General features: G+C 67.2%; 2 protein-coding genes across 4 annotated transcripts in view; one reads left to right on the forward strand and one right to left on the reverse strand.

Annotated features, from left to right (window-relative positions):
* LOC119064661 (maestro heat-like repeat family member 5) overlaps nucleotides 1-7,674 on the forward strand; it is a 31,028-nt gene extending 23,354 nt beyond the window's left edge. Inside the window, exons 22-32 of the mRNA XM_053660934.1 lie at nucleotides 837-996; nucleotides 1,540-1,721; nucleotides 3,285-3,428; nucleotides 3,826-3,940; nucleotides 4,643-4,786; nucleotides 5,111-5,287; nucleotides 5,816-5,971; nucleotides 6,680-6,802; nucleotides 6,910-7,012; nucleotides 7,253-7,327; nucleotides 7,577-7,674. Of these exons, the coding sequence (XP_053516909.1) occupies nucleotides 837-996; nucleotides 1,540-1,721; nucleotides 3,285-3,428; nucleotides 3,826-3,940; nucleotides 4,643-4,786; nucleotides 5,111-5,287; nucleotides 5,816-5,971; nucleotides 6,680-6,802; nucleotides 6,910-7,012; nucleotides 7,253-7,327; nucleotides 7,577-7,674 (1,477 nt within the window). The remainder of the gene's footprint in view (nucleotides 1-836; nucleotides 997-1,539; nucleotides 1,722-3,284; nucleotides 3,429-3,825; nucleotides 3,941-4,642; nucleotides 4,787-5,110; nucleotides 5,288-5,815; nucleotides 5,972-6,679; nucleotides 6,803-6,909; nucleotides 7,013-7,252; nucleotides 7,328-7,576) is intronic.
* Nucleotides 7,675-9,564: 1,890 nt separating this feature from the next.
* Nucleotides 9,565-18,402, reverse strand: PTP4A3 (protein tyrosine phosphatase 4A3). 3 transcript variants are annotated; one of them, XR_005085468.2, is made up of 7 exons: nucleotides 18,099-18,401; nucleotides 14,782-15,677; nucleotides 13,013-13,105; nucleotides 11,670-11,800; nucleotides 11,068-11,142; nucleotides 10,423-10,592; nucleotides 10,000-10,086 (listed from the first exon to the last, which is right to left on the reverse strand). XR_005085468.2 is itself a non-coding variant. In XM_037166652.2 (6 exons), the coding sequence occupies exons 2-6, from the start codon at nucleotides 14,884-14,886 to the stop codon at nucleotides 9,969-9,971; spliced, it is 522 nt and encodes a 173-aa protein (XP_037022547.1). In that variant the 5' UTR covers nucleotides 14,887-15,677; nucleotides 18,099-18,397; the 3' UTR covers nucleotides 9,565-9,968. The 3 variants fall into 3 exon arrangements, 2 of the variants coding, with proteins under 2 accessions (XP_037022547.1, XP_037022549.1); XM_037166652.2 differs by lacking the exon at nucleotides 10,423-10,592 and having other exon boundaries at nucleotides 9,565-10,086; nucleotides 18,099-18,397; XM_037166654.2 differs by lacking the exons at nucleotides 10,423-10,592; nucleotides 13,013-13,105 and having other exon boundaries at nucleotides 9,565-10,086; nucleotides 18,099-18,402.
* Nucleotides 18,403-18,667: the final 265 nt, after the last annotated feature.

An 18,667-nucleotide genomic window follows, 5' to 3' on the forward strand; every position in this document is an offset into this window, starting at 1 on the left:
TCATGGTTCTGTCTTAAAGCTGGGTGTCGGAGCTCAGCCCGTCCACCCACTATGGCCTCCCAGCCCTGCCCAGCATCCCAGAGTCCCTGCTGCCCCTCCAGGCCCTTCGACCCGGCACTCAGGCCCACAGGACCCCCAGCACAGGAAACAGAGCACGGTCGAAGTCTCCCCCCTCTTGGGAGCCCCAAGGCCGCCTGCCTCCCCGGGTCTCACCGGGCTGCGCCCCAGGACCAGGCGAAGGGCCCCATGACCATGCAGACCTGGCCTCCAGTCCCATTTCCCCAGTTAACAATGCAGAGCCCTGATCAGGCACAGTCCTCAGTTTCCCCACCTGCAAAATGGGCCCAGAACACTGCCGAGCTCTCTGCACATACCAGCAATGGGCCCTCACTTGACACTGGCTGGGCAGGGCTGGGGGGCTGGACCCCCGCACACCCGGGCGCAGGAGGAGGCAGCCAGGCAGGCTTCCGGGAGGAAAAGACTATGGCGAGCCCCAGGCAGAGCAGAAGTGGGCAGGAGGCGGGGGGCGGGCGGCGTGCTCCAAGCATGGGTCCAGAGGCAGGAGAGGAAAGAGGACAGGGATCAGAGGACGATGGCCCTGAGAGCCAGCTGGACTTGCCCTGCCAGCCTGGGACCGAGACAGGGACAGACAGAGTTAGAGTCTTCGGCTGGGCTGGGAGGGACCGAGGGGAGAGACCCTGACAGTGGGGAGACCCAAGAATAGGGACCAGGGACACCTTCCATGGCCCCCGCCCCCCGCCACATCACTCCAGCCCTGACGCCCTGGTCACTGCAGTGCAATGACAGGGCTGAGCCCCCCCCCTCTCTACCCACAGCCACACCTTCCAGCTGTGGAGGGCCCTGGGGGCCGAGCCGCCTGGAAGCCGCCGGGTGCTGGCCACGCTGCTGGCGTGGCTGCAGGAGCGGCCACTGCCCACCCAGACCAGCAACAGCGGCCCCCAGCCTAAGGAGAAGGCCCCCCTGCGCTCGATGGCGGTGAGTCTCTGCCCCCACCCCCAGGGCTGTCACCCACTGCCACTGGGCTGAGGTGACTGCACACAGGCATCCCACACCAGCAGGGGCTGGGTGCCCGAGGTGGGTGGGGACCCAGGGAGGGGGCACACCCAGCCCTGCCCTGCCAGGCCTGACTGGGGAACTGCCAGGCCCCCTGGTCCAGACCCGACTCCCACTTCCTGGCTGAGGGCCCGGGACCCCTCTGCGCAGTGAGACAGGTGGTCCTGCAGGGCTCGGGCAGGTGTGTGGTATGGACTCGGGGCTTCAGGCTCCAGCAGAGCGGCGGGCACGGGGTGGCTTGGGCTCTGGGGCTGCGAGTTCTGGAGGCGCCTTAGAGGCCACCTCCCACAGGCCCCACCACCCTGTCAGAACCCCCCTCCCCCCAGCTTTCCCCACAAGCCCAGGTCGTACTGGCACAGCCCCGGGGCAAGGAGCTCACTTCCTAGCCCCGCCACAGGTGGGTCAGCAGGCCTGGCCCCCGGGCTCCAGGCCGAGGGAGCTTCAGTGCCCCCTGCCACCCAACAGGCCATGAACACACTGTGCAAGCTGCAGCTCGCCCGAGAGTTCAAGGACACGGTGCAGGAGGCCTACCCCCAGCTGCTCCTGGCCTTCCTCGCCCAGGTGCACTACATCTTGGAGCTGCACCTGCCCAGGGAGCCCCAGCCCAGCCGGAAGGCCCAGGAGGCGGCCATGCCCAGTGCCCAGAGGTAGGGTGTCGGCAGGTCCTGGGGCTGAGCAAATTATGCGCCACCATGGGGCGCTTACTCTTACAGCTGCAGGGTCCAGAAGTCCCAGGCGTGCACAGGGCTGAGCTCCCTCCGAACCCGGGAGGGAGGGTCCTTCCTGCCCCTCCCCACTCCTGGCGGGGGCACTGCCTGGCCGCTGCCTAACTCACGGAGGCAAGTGCCCTTCTGGGTCCCCTGGGCATGTCCCTCGATGCTGGAACAGTCTCGCGCTGATGTCGTGGCCAGTCCACCCCAGTCGGGTCCTGCCTTGCTCAGCCAAGGTGAGGCTGACAGGCTCAGCTCCCCTCTGCGCCACACGGCAGCCGGGGGGACCCGATCAGCAAGGCTTAAAGGCCGCAGGGGCCCGACTCTTTTCATTTGTTTGTGTTATGATGTGCTTCACGTGATTTGTCAGTCTTAACAGCTCTCCCCAAGGGCGTCACTGGGAAAAAGTACCACTTCTTCTCATATCGCTTCTGGATTTGAAAGCACATAAAGTTCCTTCCTCAGTCATATCACCTGCGCATGAATCTTCTCTAATGAGCTGACAAGCCAGCCTCCGCCCGAACTCGGGGCGGGGGGTAGGGCAGGAGGAAGCTTCGGGGTGGGCCCCCGGGCCTCGGCTTCCCCCACCAATGAGGGCGGCCGCGCGTCTCCCAGCTCCCGCCTGCCTCTTCCGCAGAGCGAGCCGCAGAACCCCCGAGAACCCCCAGATCAGACCACACCACCTTCCCGGAAGCCCTGCTGTGGCTGCAGGGACAGGCCATTTTGAAACTGGAAGCTTCCCAGTTGTCAGAAAGGGACAAAACGCCACCCCGCCCCCAAGTGCCCTTCTCCAGGCTCCGTCCCTACTCTGAGGCTGAGCCCGAGGAGGACCTGGAGACCGCTCCCTCTCTGAGCGGCGGGGCTCGGAGCAAGTGGTCCGGCCGGCCGGCGCGTGGGTTGGTGGCACCAGGGACTCGCTGGGGTGGCATGTCACCCTTTGACCCTTGCTCTTGCAAATCTGCTCACAGCGTGCCCTGCTTTCTGGGGACCTATGTTCCCGGCCTGCCCCTGAGCCCCCCTGCGGGGCCTGGGACCGTGGCCCTGACATCACAGTGCAGTTTGGGAGCGAGGCGTCTGGCCCGACTCTAGTCCTGCCACCCCAGCCGGCCGGGCTGTGTGACCAGGACAGGCTTCCTGGTCTGCAGGGAGGGTGGCCGCACAGGGTCTTCCAAGCCCGTGAGGGGAAGGGCCCGGAGGGACCACCGGTCGCTGCCCAGCACTCGGGCACGCATCCGTGGAGCTGCCCCTCTAAGAGCAGAGCGGCGTCAGGAGGTGCAGGCAGACCTTCCTCTGGGCTTCAGTGATGCCGCCCAGCACAGCCCGCCTCCCCCTCCCCGCTGTGCGTTCTCTGGGCTCTTCAACCCACATTTAAAGGGGACCCTCACCCAAGGCCTGGCAGGGACCCCCCTCAGCCTGTGACTCCGAAACCTGCCCTGCTCTGTGAACGAGGGTGGGAATGAGCCGCCGGGGCGGGGCTGGCCCCGTGACCCTGCTGCCCCCCTGCAGCATGTCCCTGGAGGCGCTGAGGAGCCTGCTGGCCACCACGGGCCACTGGCAGAGCTTCGCCCAGCTGGAGCTGCAGGACGCCTGGCCCCTCTTCACCGCCATGGACACCTACTCCAAGGGCGTGGGCCTCCTGGCCAGGTGGGGGCGGGGCTAGGCAGGGAGGGCTGACTGGCTGTGGTGACCCCAGGGGCGACCTGGGGGAGCAGCCCCAGGACTCACGGCCCTTGGGTGTGGCAGATGGGTGCCCCCATGCCCAGTCCCACACACGCACAGAGAGCCTGTGGGTACAGGCGTCTCGCCCAGCCCTGGCCCCGGCCCCGGCCCAGCCCCAGGCCTTTTCGGGGACAAGGGCCGTGCCTGGTCCTGTCTCCCCCACCCCCAGCCCCAGCCTGGCGGGTAGTGAGTGCAGAGGGGCCGGGAGCTCACTCTCAGGGGTGGTGCCCACCCCACCCGTCTGGGTCGGGTGGTGGCAGGAAGGTGGGCACCAGGTTCTCCTATAAACCAGGCCCTGTCCCCTGACCCTGCATCCCCCCAGGGCCATAGTACAGGGCGTCTGCGGGCAGGTCAAGGACGTGACCCGCCAGCTGCTGCACGGCCTGAGGAGCCGGGAGGAGCGGGAGCGGAAGGTGGCCATCCTCATCCTCAACGAGGCAGGTCCCGGCCTGAGCCCTGCCCCCAGCTGTCAGAGCACCCCATCAGGACCCACACAAGGACCCCACCGGACAAGGGGCAGGCCCACCCAAACAGACCCCCAACACTCCTCCTTCCCACTCGGGCCCCTGCTTGGACCCCCCACCTCTCAGGCCCCAGAGCCCTTCCCTCCCTGGCCTCAGCCCTACAGGAAACCCCACCTGTCCCCCCTCCTGGGGCCTGGGTCCACCCCTGGGTGAGACCTGAGAGGAGGGGGTTGGAGGCAGACGGGGCGGAGTGCAGCTGGCTTTGCAGTGGGGGGCTGGGGGCGGCACAGAGTGGGGGTCGTGGGGCACCCCTCCCAACTGTAGCTCGGTCCTGCTCCCCACCCCATCCCACCAGCAGGGATGTCTGGGTCACCCTCCATGGGGCCCTGTCCCCAGAGGGTGCCATGGGCCAGGCCAGTGAGGGACATTGGCCCCAGCCTTGCTGTGTGGCCTCAGGTGAGGCCCTTTCCCTGTCTGAGCCTCGGTTTCTCCAGCAACCTGCTGAGGACTCGAGCCAGCTTGGAGGTGGGTTTCAAACACCTGCTAACCAAGATGCCCAGAGGGTGCTGGTCAGCTTCCCCCGACCCCAAAAGCCCCACCAGACCCCAGTCCTAGAGCCCCGCTCCTGGGCGCGGGCGCCAAGCCTGAGCCTCCTGCCCTCGGGGGGGGCCCCAGTTCCTCCACAGCCCTGCCCTGCTGGAGGTGCTCTCTGAGCAGGACGCCCTGACCCTGCTGGCCCAGAGTCTCAGGGACCCCAGCCCCGAGGTCCGGGCGCTAAGCCTGCAGGGCCTGGGGAACATCCTCTTCCACCCGGAGAAGGTAAGGGCGCGGGGCCCCTGGCTGGTGCACACCCGCCACCCCAGAGTGGCCAGGACACAGGTCCAATCCCAGCTCTGACCCTCCCAGCTGTGTGGTTAGGGACATGACTTCACTGCTCTGGGCCGCAGTTTCCTCATCTGTAGATAGGGGCCAGGGTGGCTCCACACCCCAGAGGGACACAGGGCCAGGGCAGCAGCCTGGGAAGGGACATCGCTAGGGGACCCTGAGTGTGTGGATCCAACTGGCAGGGCAGGAGTTGGGGGCACAGGGCCGCCGGTCCTGGCACCCTCGGCCCACAGCACCCGCCATACCCCCCATCCCCAGGGAAGCCTGCTCCGCAGACAGCTGCCGCACTTCCTCAGCGGCTTCTTCCAGAACAGCGAGCCCGTGGTGGTGCACCTCATGGGCACCGTGTCTGAGGTGCTGCACCGCCTGGGGGCGCAGGGCGTGGGGGCCCAGAGCCTCTCCGTGGCCGTCAACGCCCGCTCCTTCTTTGACGACGTGAGTGTGCCCCAGCAGGGATGCAGCACCCCCACTCCTGGGCCTGTGCCTCAAAGGCAGGGAGAGCCCGGGCTGTCCTGCAGCGAGGGCAGGGGACGGAGGCTCCGACGCCAGTGTGTGGAGCTGGCTTCACGGCCACCAGGTGGCACTCGGCCCTTCTCTGCAGCCAGAGCCCGAGCCGCGGTTCAGTCTCAGGCCCCCACCAGGGCCTCACGGCAGATGGGTCTTCATGTTTCTGAGAACTGTTTTCCCTTCACTGGGAAATAAGGGATTAAGTCTCGCCCCCATAATGCACTTGTGACCCTTGGGTTGGCAGGGTGTGATTGTGTGAGGGTGGCAGGGACACAGCCCACCAGCCCTGCCTGTGGGGGGAGTCATGGCCCTGCCCCGGCAACACCAAGCCTGAAGAAGGTGTCCTGCTGAGGGAGCTGAGCCCCGTCCCCATAACAGCCTGGGTGGGGGGCCAAGCTGGGTGGAGGTGGGGACCCGCGGGCAGCTCTGGTGGTGACTCTGCCCCCTGGCTTGCAGGAGCGGGAGGGTGTCCGGGCGGCGGCCATGGCACTGTTTGGGGACTTGGTGGCATCGATGGCAGGCAGGGAACCCAGGAGCCTGCGCACCCAGGTCCACCAGAGTATGGTGCCCCTGCTCCTGCACCTGAAGGACCGCTGTCCAGCCGTCATCACGGTCAGCGCCTACTGAGGGGCCTTTGCCTTGGAGGGCCGGGGGCCAGGGGGCTGTGGACTGAGGGGTTGCCCCTGGGGCAGCAGGTTTGGCTCCTGCATTGGTCTCCTCTCCGGTCTGCCTGCTCTCCCTGTGTGCACGCACACACACTTGCACACTCCCACCTGCCTGCCCTGTGTGCACACACACACAAAAGCACACTATCGTCCACCCTCCCCATGTGCACGCACATGCCCGCACCCAGGTGTGCACATGCAGCTGTGCCTTCTGTGAGCGGGACCAGCCTGTTCTGTTCATGCCTTGTCCACTGCACCTGGCACCTGGTCAGGGCTCAGGTTGCTCGTTGAACCTGTGAAAATGTGGGTGGAGCCCCGTGTGCCAGGCCGTACCCTGGCCCAGGCCATTAAGACAGCTCAGCCTTCCCAGGCTCCCTGGCCATCAGGGAGCTAGACAATGAGCAGCCAGTTTGGAAACAAAACAGGGGAGCTGCCTTGGGTGCAGCCTGGACCCCAGTGCAGTGGCCAGGGGGTGGGGCTTCCCCAGAGGCTGTGAGCAGGAGCCGAGTGGGTGCAGCCAGAGGACAGTAAGGCAGGAGGGTGACTGTCGGGGAAGGAGCCCGGCCTGGCAGCCTTCCTCAGACCCCACCCTGAATCCTGGTCCCCTGGCTGTGAGACCCCGGCCCCTGGTGACCCTTCCCTGCTGTCCCTGCAGCAGGCCAAGTTCACCTTCTACCGCTGCTCCCTGCTGCTCCGCTGGCGGCTGCCACACACTCTCTTCTGCACCCTGGCCTGGGAGAGGGGCCTCAGCGCCCGCCACTTCCTCTGGTCCCACCTGGTGAGGGGCCTTGGGTGTCGGTGCGGGGCACTGGGCTGCAGCTGGGAACGGGAGGTGGTGTGGGGGAGCTGACCCCAGGCCATGACATGCATGCTCCCCTTGGCCAGCTGACCCAGAGGCAGGAGGAGTTCAGCATCCATTTGTCACAGGCCCTCAGCTACCTGCACAGCCGCAATCACCACCTCAAGACCTGGGCAGCGCTCTTCCTAGGTGACTGCGGGTGCCCGGACTCAGACACCCCTATGCCTGCCCCGTCTGCCTGCCTCTCCTGCCCTGTTCCTCCCACCTAGCACTGGCCACGCCTCTGCACCTGGCCCAGAAGAAAGGTGCTGGGAGGAGGGCCTCGGACGAGCAGGGGTGGGTCTGACCCCCCAAAGAAGACAGGGAGCCCCGGCCCGCCCTCAAACCCCCGTCCTCCGGCCAGCACGCTCTCCTCTGTGTGTCTCACAGGTTACGCCACCTGCTACCACCCCCAGGCCGTGTCCCAGGTGGTGAACTCGGGGGACCTGAAGCTGCTGTTCTCCAGTGAGCACTGTGGGACAGGCCCACCCGGGCCCACCCACACCACCGGAAGCTATGGGTGGGCACCCAAGTGTGAGGGGCTCAGAGTGGGTGGGGTTGGGAACAGAAGCCCCCCCAGGCTTAGAAGGTGGAAGAGGTGGAGCCTGGGCCCACTCTGCCCCTCCACCCCACCTGACAGAGCAGAGGGCCCTCTCCTCCCCCCACCCCGGGCAGGGCTGGGGGTCACCTCTGACAGGTTCCCCCCTCTTGGAGCTTTCAAAGGTCTTCAGAAGGAGCCAGAGCCTGGCATCCAGGGGTTCGCCACCAGGCAGCTCAGCTTCCTCCCACAAGTGGCGGCCAGCCAGAAGTGACCGCCCGCCGCCTCCCTCAGCCTCCCCTCCCACGCCCACCACTTGGCCAGCGCTGCCCCTCTGCACAAAGCTTGGTTGCATAACATTTTTCCATTTGAAAGAAAGATCTAGATTCCACAGAGAAGTGTCCCACCTGTCAGCTCGCTGCCCACCCTCCCCGGGGGGGACCAAGGCCAGCCCGGCAGACACCGACAGGGCCGGGGGACAGGGCCAGGCCCGGGGTGTGGGGCCCTGCACATGCCAGCTACTCTGCTCGCAGAGGCTGCACCCGACCGGAGCCCAAGCCGCAGCCTGCCAGTACCTGGGCGCTGTGGGCACCCCGAGGACAGCAGGCCCCGAGATCCCAGCAGAAGGGGCCATTCGTCAGGGTGCCCCCAAGGCTTCCAACCGTCGCCAGCTCAGGCCCACAGGCGGCCGGTGAGGAAGGAGCCCTGTGGGCCTTTGCCCCCCTCCACTCTTGCCTCCATCCTCCCGGCCCCAGTCCAGGCTGGCGCCGGGCTGGCAGCAGAACCACTGGGGCCCGGGGTCAGACCCTCCTCATGCAGCCTGAACAGCTAGATGAGCTGTGTTACCTCCACTGTTCCACCTGTGAAATGGGCAGGAAGGCCTTCCGCCCCAGGCCCCTCAGAAGGTAGACCCAGAGGTCTCCCTGGCAGTGTCCAACTTCCTGGAGACCCACCTGACCTTCAGCTGGCCCTTCCCTCAGCCTCGGTTTTCCATCCTGTGAAATGGGCAGCATGCCCTTTGCTGGCCTCATCCCTGGAGGCCTCCCTCTGGACCAGACCAGCCGGCTGCCCCACCAAGACCACCCCCAGCCTAGCCTGCCCACCTTCTGTCCTCTCCAGGGCCCCACTGACGCCTCCCGCCTTCGATCCAGCCACCTCCCACCGGGAGCACCTCCCCACTCACCCGCCATGGTACCTCCACATCTTTCGAGGACCAGGCGGCTTGTCCCCTGCCCCCAGCCCCTGAAAAGCTCCTCAGTGGCTGGGCGCCCTGCCCCCCACACTAAACAAGGGGCCGGGGAGGAGGGTCCCCTGGGTTTGGCCGGTGGGTGCAGTCTGGGGGTGCTGTCTCCCCTAAAAAGAGCTTCTGTGGTCTGACCCACTGGCCGCCCTCCGGAGGTCTTTGGGTAGAAGGGCCTCCTCCATGCTGGGGATGGGCAAGCCCCTCCGGGAAGCCGAGGCTCCCGGGGGCCGAGTCCGGTGCCGGGCAGGGCCACCTCCTCCTGGCAGGTGGCCGCACTTTGCATAGCCAGGCGCCGGGGACCTGGCCTAGCACCGGCACTTCCCCCCAGGCCTGCCGCAGCAGGCCGGGGGACCGAGGTTGGGGGGCAGGCCCCGCCCAGGGGCCCCAGCAAGGTGCAGCCCCAGGCCTGCCCTACAAGCACAGAATGGGCCCAGCTAGGGGACACCTGCCTTGCCAGGGTCCGGGTCTCTCCCAAGGCCTCACCCTGGGCCCCCATTCCTGGGCCCACCTCGTCCCCTGGGAAAAGGAGTGGGGAGAGCGTGGGGTGCTGGGCAAGCCCCCACCCCAGCATGGGTACAGGGGGCGATGAGGAAGGGGCAGGCCAGGCAGGTAGATCCAGGTGAGGGCAGCCTGGACACAGGAAGCCGAGCCGGCCGCCGTCCCCCGCTCCCTCCAGTCCTCAAAGCCCGAGATGAGGGCACTTGCTGAGGGCAGCACAGGGAAACCACACACTGGCCACTAGGTCCCAGCCTCTGCACATCAACAGGGCAGCCTGGGAGCCCTGCCTGCTCTGTTGTGTCAGGGAGGTCCCCTGTCCCTAAGCAGGAGAGCGCAGGACCCAGCATGGACACCAGGGGGCGGCCCAGAGCAGCCTGGACAGCAGCCTCCCTGGGCGACCCGACCTCACCACGCACACACAGCCACAGGGTCCTGGTTTATTGCCTTCGAGTGTCCGGAATAACTGGCCGCCCTCAGACCCAATCATCTAAGGGACCGAGAGCAGGTCAGGGCGAGGGGCTGCGGAGGAGGGGTTGGGCCCAGTGGTTAAAAAGTATGCCCGCCCCCAACAAAAGGCCAGAGAGAAGAGCCGGGCAGGGAGGGTGACAGCAGAAAGGCCAGGGCCCCGGACAACACCTCAGTGAGACAGACACACGGGGCAGACCAGAGACAAAAGGAAGGGCGGGCCTAAAAAGTGGCAGATGGGCAGACGGACGCAGGGACAGACGGGCAGAGACGAGGGTGCCTGGGTGGAGCAGGGTGGGAGGCGGGGGCGCCGGGGCACTGCTGGGGGAGGCCGGGTGGGCAGCCCGGCCCCAGCGCCCGAGCTACATGACACAGCATCGGGCCTTGTGTGTGTGCGAGTCTTTGAACCGCAGTCTCTGTTTGGGCCGATACTTTTCCAAGTAGGTGAGCTGCTTGCTGTTGATGGCTCCTCGCCGCTTCCTGGGGAGACAGGCCTGGGGTGGGGATTGGGTGGGACCAGGCTCGGCCACCTGCCCTGCCGCAGGGAGCTGGAGGCCGGAGGGGCCAGGGGGCTGGAGCAGAGCCTGTCCTGCTGCCAGAACTGTTCCCACTGCCAGGCCCACCTCCCCAGTCGCCTGCCGTGACCCCTGCTGGCCTCCGACTCACCTGGCTGTCCCCTCCTGCAGGCTGACCCCCTGAGCTCCCTGTCTCTGTGGTCCCCACCTCGGTGGACAGGATGTTTACCCAGGTGCCCACGCCCCCCCTGGCCACTGGCCGCTGGCCGCTGGAGGACGGGCAGGTGAAGCCTGAACAAACCTGCTGTCTGGGAGGGAGGGACCTCAAGGACAGGGTGCGGCAGGTGCCTGGGGCTGTGCACCGAGCTCCTTGCAGGTCAGCCGTCCACTGCCCAGGACCTCAAATGTGACTGTGGACTCGCTCTGGCCGATGAAATGTGAGTGGAAGAGACACGCGTGTGCCAGGCAGAGCTACGAGAGCCATCACATGGTCCACTGTGGCTGTCTCTGTGATCTGGTGACGCCACAGGAGATGGGCTGCCCCCACTGATGGCATCGGATGGGTCCCAAGAGCAGGGACACCCTGTGTGGCTCTCAGTGGCTGGAGTCGGGCCCACTCACTCCTGCAGCATGGCCCAGCCCGTCCTGACTCTCTCGGCCTCGGGCTGAGGGACCACGGCCCAGCCCTCCCCCCTCCCCCGCCCCCCAGCATAGCCCTGCCCCCGTCCTGGGAGATGGACCCCACACCCAGGGCAGCCCTCCAGGCGGCGTCCCAGCCCTGCGCCCTCGGGGCCAGGAGGGTGCACAGGGGCAGGAGGCCTCTCAGGAGCTGCCCCGGCCCCAGGGTCAGGAGTACTGCTGGCAGGGGTCTGGGCTCGGCAGGGTGGGGCGCCCCCTCCAACCTGGACCCCAAAGCTCACCCAACCAGCCTCATTTGGCCACTCACTGTCGAATGAACTGGATGGCGTCTTCATACTTCATCCCGCTCTCGATGAGGGCTAGAGCCACGAGGACCGGAGCCCTGGGGGCAGACAGCAAGGCTGGGTGATCCAGGCCTGTTGGCACCTCCCTCCCGACAGGCTACCCGCTGGAGACACGGGGCTGAAGCCTTCACCCTCGGTAGCCGGCCGCCCAGACTCCCCCCAGTGCCCCTCCCTCCCCCGTGAAGGGTGCAGGCTCGAAGCTCAGCTCACCAACTGGTCCAAATCCCATTCCCTCCTAGCCCTGCTGTGTGACCTAGAGTAGGCCAGGCAACCTTTCTGTGCTGAGCTCAGGATAAGAACTTGATACTCAGTTACCAGCCCTGCTCAGCCGGTCCTCCCTCGGCCAGTTGCTTTCATCAAACCCAGGCTGTGTAGTGGGATTGGGGACTTTGTGCCTGGGGAGGGGTAGGGCCAGCAGCTCCTTTCTGCCAAAGGGCAGGGACAAAGTTGCAACCACAGCAGGAGGGACTGGAGTCAGACTTCAGGAAGGACTTCCTCCCTCTGAGGCTGCAGGAGGCCCGTGTCTGGGAACCCTCTAGAAGGCAGTCCTGTGCCCCCCACTCACCGTCCCAGGCCTGCCACGCAGTGCACGGCCACGCAGCTGCCCGGGTCATCGCAGAACTTGGCCTTCAGCAGGCTCAGCCAGTCCTCCACCACCTTGCCAGGCGGGGGAGCCCCATCGTCAAACGGCCAGTCCTGCGGAGGGCAGCAGCCCTGAGCACCCCGCCCCACAGGTGGGTGGGCCAGCGGGGCTCAGGCCAGCCTCTCCGCAGGCTCCAGAGACGGCAACGCCGGGCTGAAAGCAGCCTGCCTCACCGCCTCGCATCTGACCAAACCCTTCCCACTGCAGTGGAAGGCGGGGAGGGGCCGCCGGCCCCCTGTCCGGAGAGGCTCCGCCCGCGCTTTGCTCCCAGTCCTCCAGAGCACGCCAAGGTCACAGGACTGGGAGGGGGCAGAGGCGGGGCTCAGGCAGAGCCTGTGTGACCCCAAAGCTCCAGTTCCTTCTGCCATTCCAAACAGCTGACTGGAGGTTAGAAAGTGACAACTGCCAAAGACAGGGTCCCTGCAGGGCCAGGGGCCTCTGGTGCCCAGGTGGCTGAGGCCGGAGCAGAGCTGGGTCAAGCCTCAGTCGGGCAGCTCTGTGCCAGAGAGGTGCCATGAGACCCACCCCCGGGGACGTGGCAGCACAGCCACCCACCCTCCGCGTGGACTCGGGTCCCCAGGGCCAGGGACCAAGGGAACAGCCCAAGAGTCCCTCCCTCGGCCTCCACAGGCAGCCGCCAGGGGGCCGCCAGGTGCGCCCGCGCCTCCCTCCCACAGCACCTGCTGCCCAGCGACAGGGCCCCAGGCACAGGAAGCCAGCCACGGAGAGGCGGCCTCGGAGCCCGGCCCGGGGCTGCTGGCTCCCGGCTTGGCCCACACTCAGAGTCTCGGGCATCTGCACAGTGGGGCCAGGTCCCTGCCAGGCCTGGCTGCGGGGGTCACGGCCCCAGCCCCCGACGGGGAAGCGCCCCTGCAAGGGGTGTTGTTGCCGAAGTGCCACTGCCCCGGCGGTCCCAGTTCTGCCAGCATCGGTGGCCTCAGATGGCCACTGACACCAGCCTGAGGTTCCCCACAGCCAAGCCACTTGCGGCCTGTCCTGAGGCTGAGAAGGCTCAGGCCTGCCTGCCCTGGCACTGGGGACAAGCACTCTGGAGGTGGGAATGGCTGCACAGAGAGGGGGTGACTCACTGGAAGTCACACAGCCCGATGCCTGGGCCTCCCGGAGATGTGTCCACCGGACACACAGCCCAGGCACAAACCTGCCGGGCGGCAGGCGGAGGGCGGAGGGCGCCTGCCTCACAGTGCCGTCCAGGCGAAGAGGGGCCCCTACCCGCCAGCAGAGCCCCCGCACCACGCGCCCCTCACCACGACGGTGATGCCGTCCTTCTCCAGCAGGGCCTTGTCGTAGGTCACCTCGCACACCCGCACCACGGTGGTGGCCCCATACTTCTTCAGGTCCTGGCAGGGAGGGGAGGAGGCCGGGCTGGGCTGCAGGGCTCAGGGTGTGACCCCCTGACCAGTCTGTGCTGGCCCACCTGGACCGAAAGCCTGGGGCACAGGAGCAACTGCGGGGGCCTTTGGGGCTCCCAGACGTGCTGGGGGCAAGTGCCTTCTGAGGCAGCCACGCCCTGGCCCTCCGAGCAGAGAGGAGGTGTTCCCACCCCACCCAGGCTCCTGGTGACCCCCGCCTCAAGCACATTACCCCCTCCTCTTGGGGCTCAGGACCCAGCAGGACCCCATTTTCCACACAAACCTCCCAGGTCCCCAAGCAGGGACAGGACACCACCAGCCGGCCCGTGGGCTCTGGCACAGCCCCCACTCTGAGCAGCCCCCCGGCTCGGGGCAGGAATGGTCCACCCAAGGGCTCCTCCAAACCCCACACTGAGGCCGTCAGTCTGGGAGGGGCAGGCCCCCGGGGGCAGGGAGAGGGGGCCACAGGGAGAGCCCGCCTGTGCTGAGCTGGTGGTAGAGGGGAGGCGGGCCCTACACACCAGCAGGGAAGCCCCAGGGAAAAGGTCGAGGCCATTCACAGCCAGGCCCAGGACAGGATATTTATACTCGGGGGCGGGGGAGGGCAGGTGTCCCCCCGCCGGCCACGTGCAGGGGCTGCTCCCCCCCCACAGCTATTTCAGGGGTGGTGAGCAGTCAGCTGCTGGGCCTCCCCGTCATGCGACAGGGATACCGGATACAGTGAGGTCAGGACAGAGCACCTCCAAGAATTCGAGGGCGGGGTGCAAGGCTCGAGGTGGTGGGGTGCCCTAGATCCCTCAGTGCCCCCTGGGGTCGAAGCCCTGACCCCAGTCACATGATGACCCTTGACCCTGCCTCACGTGGAGCCCAGAGCCCGACCACAGGCTTCGAGCTGCACTCAGTCCCCTCCCAGGTCCCGCCACAGCCTCATGGGTCCCAGCTGTGGGGGCGTGGCCATAGAAAGGGCCTCTGGCTCACGTCTGGGGTCCAGGACCCTGCTGGCCCGGTGCTCACCGCCTGCCCCGTCCAGTCCTCAGGGCCCTTCCCGCCCGGGTCTCTGTGTGTAATGGTGGCAGGCACTCACGCTGCCGAGGGCCGAGGCTGAGGCCCCCAACAGCTCCGCACACAGCTCGGCACGCGACCCGCCCCCAGGCTCCCGCCAGAGGCCGCATGAGGGGACGTGGGCTCTGCAGACACCCCTGGTCCCCTCTGCTGGGGATGCGAGCGACGCCCTCTGGCCCTCGGACACCCCAGCTCGGACCCTTGCCCAGCTCCTCCCCACACGGACACAGGCAGCCTGACCCCCCACCCGGCCTGTGCTGACCCGAGGCCTCCACCTGGCCTGTGTGGGCTTCCTATGGCCTGGGCAGGCCTGGCGCTGGCCATGGTGCTGGCCTCCCGCTCAGCCGCTGCAGGAACTGAGGGCGTGGGCCTCCCCTCGCACCTCTGGACCTGCCTCGGTCCATGCAGCCCGGGGCCCACCTGCCCACACATCGGCCCCAAGGAGCCAACTGACCTCCCAGCAGTCCTCACCCTGAGCTCTTGGGGACGGTCTCGTGTCCCCCTCGGGGATCCTGTAACCAAGGGTGACAGCTACGAGTCGCTCTCAGGAGGCTGAGGGCAGTGCAGCCAGGTCTGCAGGACACCGGGCCCGGCCCACTCACCTCGACGAAGCTGCTGAGGGTGGCGTTGGTGGGGTTGTGCGTGATGAGGAACCGCATGTTCTTGTAGCTGACCTCCACGGGGGCCGGCCGGTTCATGCGGGCCATGGCCGCTCCCTGAGGCGGCTGGGACGCAGGTGGGGAGAGTCCCCAGCCCCCCACAACCCAAGAACGGGATCTCTGTGCTTGTCCAAGAAAGAAAAATGCTTTTTAAAAAATCCGCCCCCGCCCCCAGCACAAATATTGTGCAAACACTTGGGAGGGGGTAGGATGGTTAAAAAAGAAAATCCAAGTCTTTAAAAAAGAAAAGCAAGAAAGAGCCCCCAGAAGTCTAACAGGCCATCGGAGCCCCTGCCTCTCAGAGATGGGCAATCAATTATAAACAATTAATCATAGGAACGATTAATTACAAAAGGGCGAAAATGAAAAGAATGGTCAAGAAACTCCGAAAAGAAAACTTGTAAAAGCCCCGAGTCAGTCTGGCCGCTGCAACCACGTCCCACGCCGCACCGGTTGCCGGGACGTCCTCTCTGCATCGGTGGGCGGGTGGGCGGGTGGGCGACCCCTCCCTCAGGCGGGCCCGAGCCCTCCAGGACCGAAGGGAAAGCACACTGCCCCACGGGGCCTCCCTGGGGCGGAGGTCACGGGCAGACGGGCGGCTCCAAGGAGTAGGCCTGGGTCACGTCACCCCATCAGGGCACGGTGAGTCCTGGCAGGGCACGGGGGGCTCAGGTGGCCCTGGGCCGGGTGGAGGCCATGGGCGGGCGAGGGCGACGGCGCAGGCCAGAGGCACGGGGCACCCTCAGCGGCAGGCGCGGGGACGCTGGACACGGCGGCGCTCAGGGCTGCCGCCGGAGGCCCTCTCCATGGATCCCAGGCCGGTCAGCAGTGGGCAGCGTCTGGGGACGTGGGGGAAGAGGAAGTGAAACAACCAGGGGTCACCAGAGCCCCTGCCCTCCAAGAGGGGTGTCAGCCTGCCCAACCCCCACCACCTCGTCAACGCTGCTTCCCCCGGGACCTGCCGCGGGAACTTGCTAAGGGGAGGCCCTCCTCGGGCCTCGGTCTCCCCACGTGAGTGCACGAGGAGAGGCGGCTCCTGTCCGTCTGGCCCGGGGCCCTTAGGCTACAGGACAGCACCAGGATGGAGTGAGGAAAGGGTTCCAGGATCACGCGCACACCCTTGGGGAGTCCTGAACCGCAACACACAGGTGCCAGGCAGTCTGTGGCGGCAGAAGCCTAGCACCCTGAGCCCGGCGCCCCCAGCCCGTGACCAGCAGACACCCCACCCACACCCCAGAGACGTCCGCCTGTCCACCGAGGAATCTGAGCTGGGTGACTGGGGCAGCGAGCGGGTCCTCGGACACAGGGGCGCAGGCATGGGGGCCGAGGGGCTGGGGCCCGTGGGCGAGTGGGTGAGGTTCCACTCACAGCCTCTCTGCTGTCCCCAGCCGCTGTCCCCACCATTCGCCCACAGGGCTGGCTGGGCACAGGGGTCAACAAGCCGGGCTCTGTCCTCCCGGAGCTCCGAGAACTGGGACAGACCACAGCAGCCAAGGGCCGGCCGCCGGGCACACACAGAGCAGGTGACAGCACAGGCGGCCGGGAGGGGGTCGCTCTGGGACAGGGCGCCAGGGCGGGGCGCTGCCAGGCCACAGAGACAGGCACCCAGCACCCCCACACCTGCTTCTCCCTCCTAGGCTCCCGAGGCCCAGGCCTGGGGCCCCCAGCAGCCGCGCACAGGCTCAACGCTGGCCTCAGTTTCCCCATCTGCCCCAGAGGTTAAACAAGATGCACCCAAGTTCCCTCCAGCTGTGACCCAGTGGCCGCCAGGACCTCAGCCTGGGTGCAGGAGGGGCTAAAGGCCTCAGACCCCAGATGCCACTGCCGCTCCCCGGCTCAGGGCAGCCGCCATGTCTCACCCCCACCCTGCCCCTTGTGGTGGTCCCAGGAGGGGAGAGCTCAACACGGCTGTGGTGCCCCCAGGGCAGGGGAGAGAGGCAGAGAAGGGTCCTGCCCTCACTCAGCCCCAGCCGGAGCCACCCTGCAGCCAGAAAGAGACTGCTGTGGATGCCCAGGACAGCCAGCGAACGAACGCCTGAGCCTCCCGCGGCGGCGGCACGGCACCACATGCACACGTGTGCATGCGTGTGCATGTGTGTTTGCCAGAATGAAGGGGGGAAGACCCGAGGAAGCCTCAGGGCTCTGCCTGTCTGCCTCCCTGCCTGGGGACACCTGTGGGCAACAGCAGGTGGCCTGGCTCTGCCGCCCAGTGTCCCTGGGAGAGTCCTGAGGGCCAAGGGTCACTGGGCAGAGAGGGGCTAGGAGCCCCTCCATACTACTGCCCACTGGAGCCTGGAGTTGTCATGTGTCAGTGGGGTTAGAGGTGAGGGGTTAGGCTGGCTAGGGTCAGAGGTCTGGACAGAGGTGGGACAAAGGCCACTACCCAAGCTGCCACACCCACCAGTCCTCTGCAGGGTCTGGGACTCCCAGTCGCAGGTGGGAGCACACAGGATGCCCACTGTCCGGTCCCAGATGCCCTGTGTGGCTCAACCAGGCCTTGGGGCCACCCCAGGAAAAGGCCGTCCTCCTACCCACGCCTCCTTGGTGAGGCCACTGAGCAAGCTCCCCAGGCAGCACGACCCAAGGCCACCAGCTCCACCCCCTTGCCCACCCCCAGGCCACCGGAGTCAGGAGCCCATCCCTCTGGCCTTCCGGCCGCAGCCCACACCCGCTCCCCTCCCGGGACCCCAGCCTGCCTCCTCCAGCCCTCACCCTGCCCAGAACAACTGTCCTTTGGGAACCTGTGAGGGGAGGCCCCTCACTGCCTGTCTGCAGAGGACGGGACAGCCCAGGGAGAGACAGAGGCCCTCCGTGGGGCCCTGACCAGGCCAGCAAAGTGCTCCCCGGTTTCCTCGAGCCCAAGTCCAGGAGTCAGGAGTGGTGCTCATGCCAGTTCGGGGAGGTGGAAACCACGCTCACCCCTGGTCACAGCTGGCTGCGGAGCCAGCAGGAATGGGAACCCACAGGGTTTCCGGGAGGGCCGGCCCCTCTGGACCCAGAACCGGGAATGAAAGCAGGAGTCTGGAGGACTGGGGCTCAGGGGGGTCCAGACGGGCAAGGCGAGAACGCGGGAGCGCGAGCCCGTGGGCGGGCTGGGGTCCTGGACGCGGGCTGGCTCGGGTGAGGCCACCCTGTCCCGCGGCGCGTGAGCCCCTGGCGCGCGTGGAGGCTGGTTCCGAGGGCTGCGGCCACCTCCCCGGGGCGGGGCTGGGGTCCTTCCCGGCACGCCCCCCCGCCCGCGCCCTGCGCGCCCCGCTCACCGGAGAGTGAGGGCGTCCTGCCGCTGCCTCCATCCGCACGGGGCCAAACCGGGCCCCGACCAGGAGACCCACGGTGCGGGGCGCTGGCTCTCCGCGGAGGCTCCCGGGGCGGGCGGCCCGGGGCTATTTATAGAGCCCGGGCATCACGTGGGGCGGGGAGGCCGGTGACCGGCTGGCGACCTGGCTTGTTGTGGCTCCCACACCTGCCGCCTAAATATAACTGTGGGTTCTCCGCGACCGGCAAACAAAGGGGCGGCGGAGGACCCAGCGCAGAGGAAGCGGCGCGGAGGAAGGGGAAATGCAAGGGCAGAGGGGAGGGCCGCTGGCCGCCGCGGGGCGGGGCCCCTGCCGCCGGGCGCAAGGCCTTCCTCCTCCCCCAGCGAGCGTGCGCCGCCCTGGAACCTCCGGGGCTCCCCACGGCCCCATCGGAGGGGGGCTGGGGTAGAGCCACGCGGCGCAGAGGGTGCTCCTGATGAGCACCTCGGCCCAAGCCAAGGCTTGGACCCAGAACTTTGAAAATGCAAAGGAGGGTAGCCATGGCCCAGATGGGTAAACGAGGCTGACGCCCC

This window comes from Artibeus jamaicensis, unplaced genomic scaffold (assembly GCF_021234435.1).
Source record: "Artibeus jamaicensis isolate MK-2021 breed Jamaican fruit bat unplaced genomic scaffold, CSHL_Jam_final scaffold_916, whole genome shotgun sequence".
NCBI lineage: Eukaryota > Metazoa > Chordata > Mammalia > Chiroptera > Phyllostomidae > Artibeus > Artibeus jamaicensis.

Excerpts from the sequence above, each read along its gene's own strand:
- PTP4A3 (XM_037166652.2), bottom strand. The coding sequence starts at position 14,886 with ATGGCCCGCATGAACCGGCCGGCCCCCGTGGAGGTCAGCTACAAGAAC. Across the intron at positions 13,106-14,781 it reads CCCTCAGCAGCTTCGTCGAG|GACCTGAAGAAGTATGGGGC; the intron begins GTGAGTGGGCCG and ends CCTCCCTGCCAG. Across the intron at positions 10,087-11,067 it reads GCCATCCAGTTCATTCGACA|GAAGCGGCGAGGAGCCATCA; the intron begins GTGAGTGGCCAA and ends CTGTCTCCCCAG.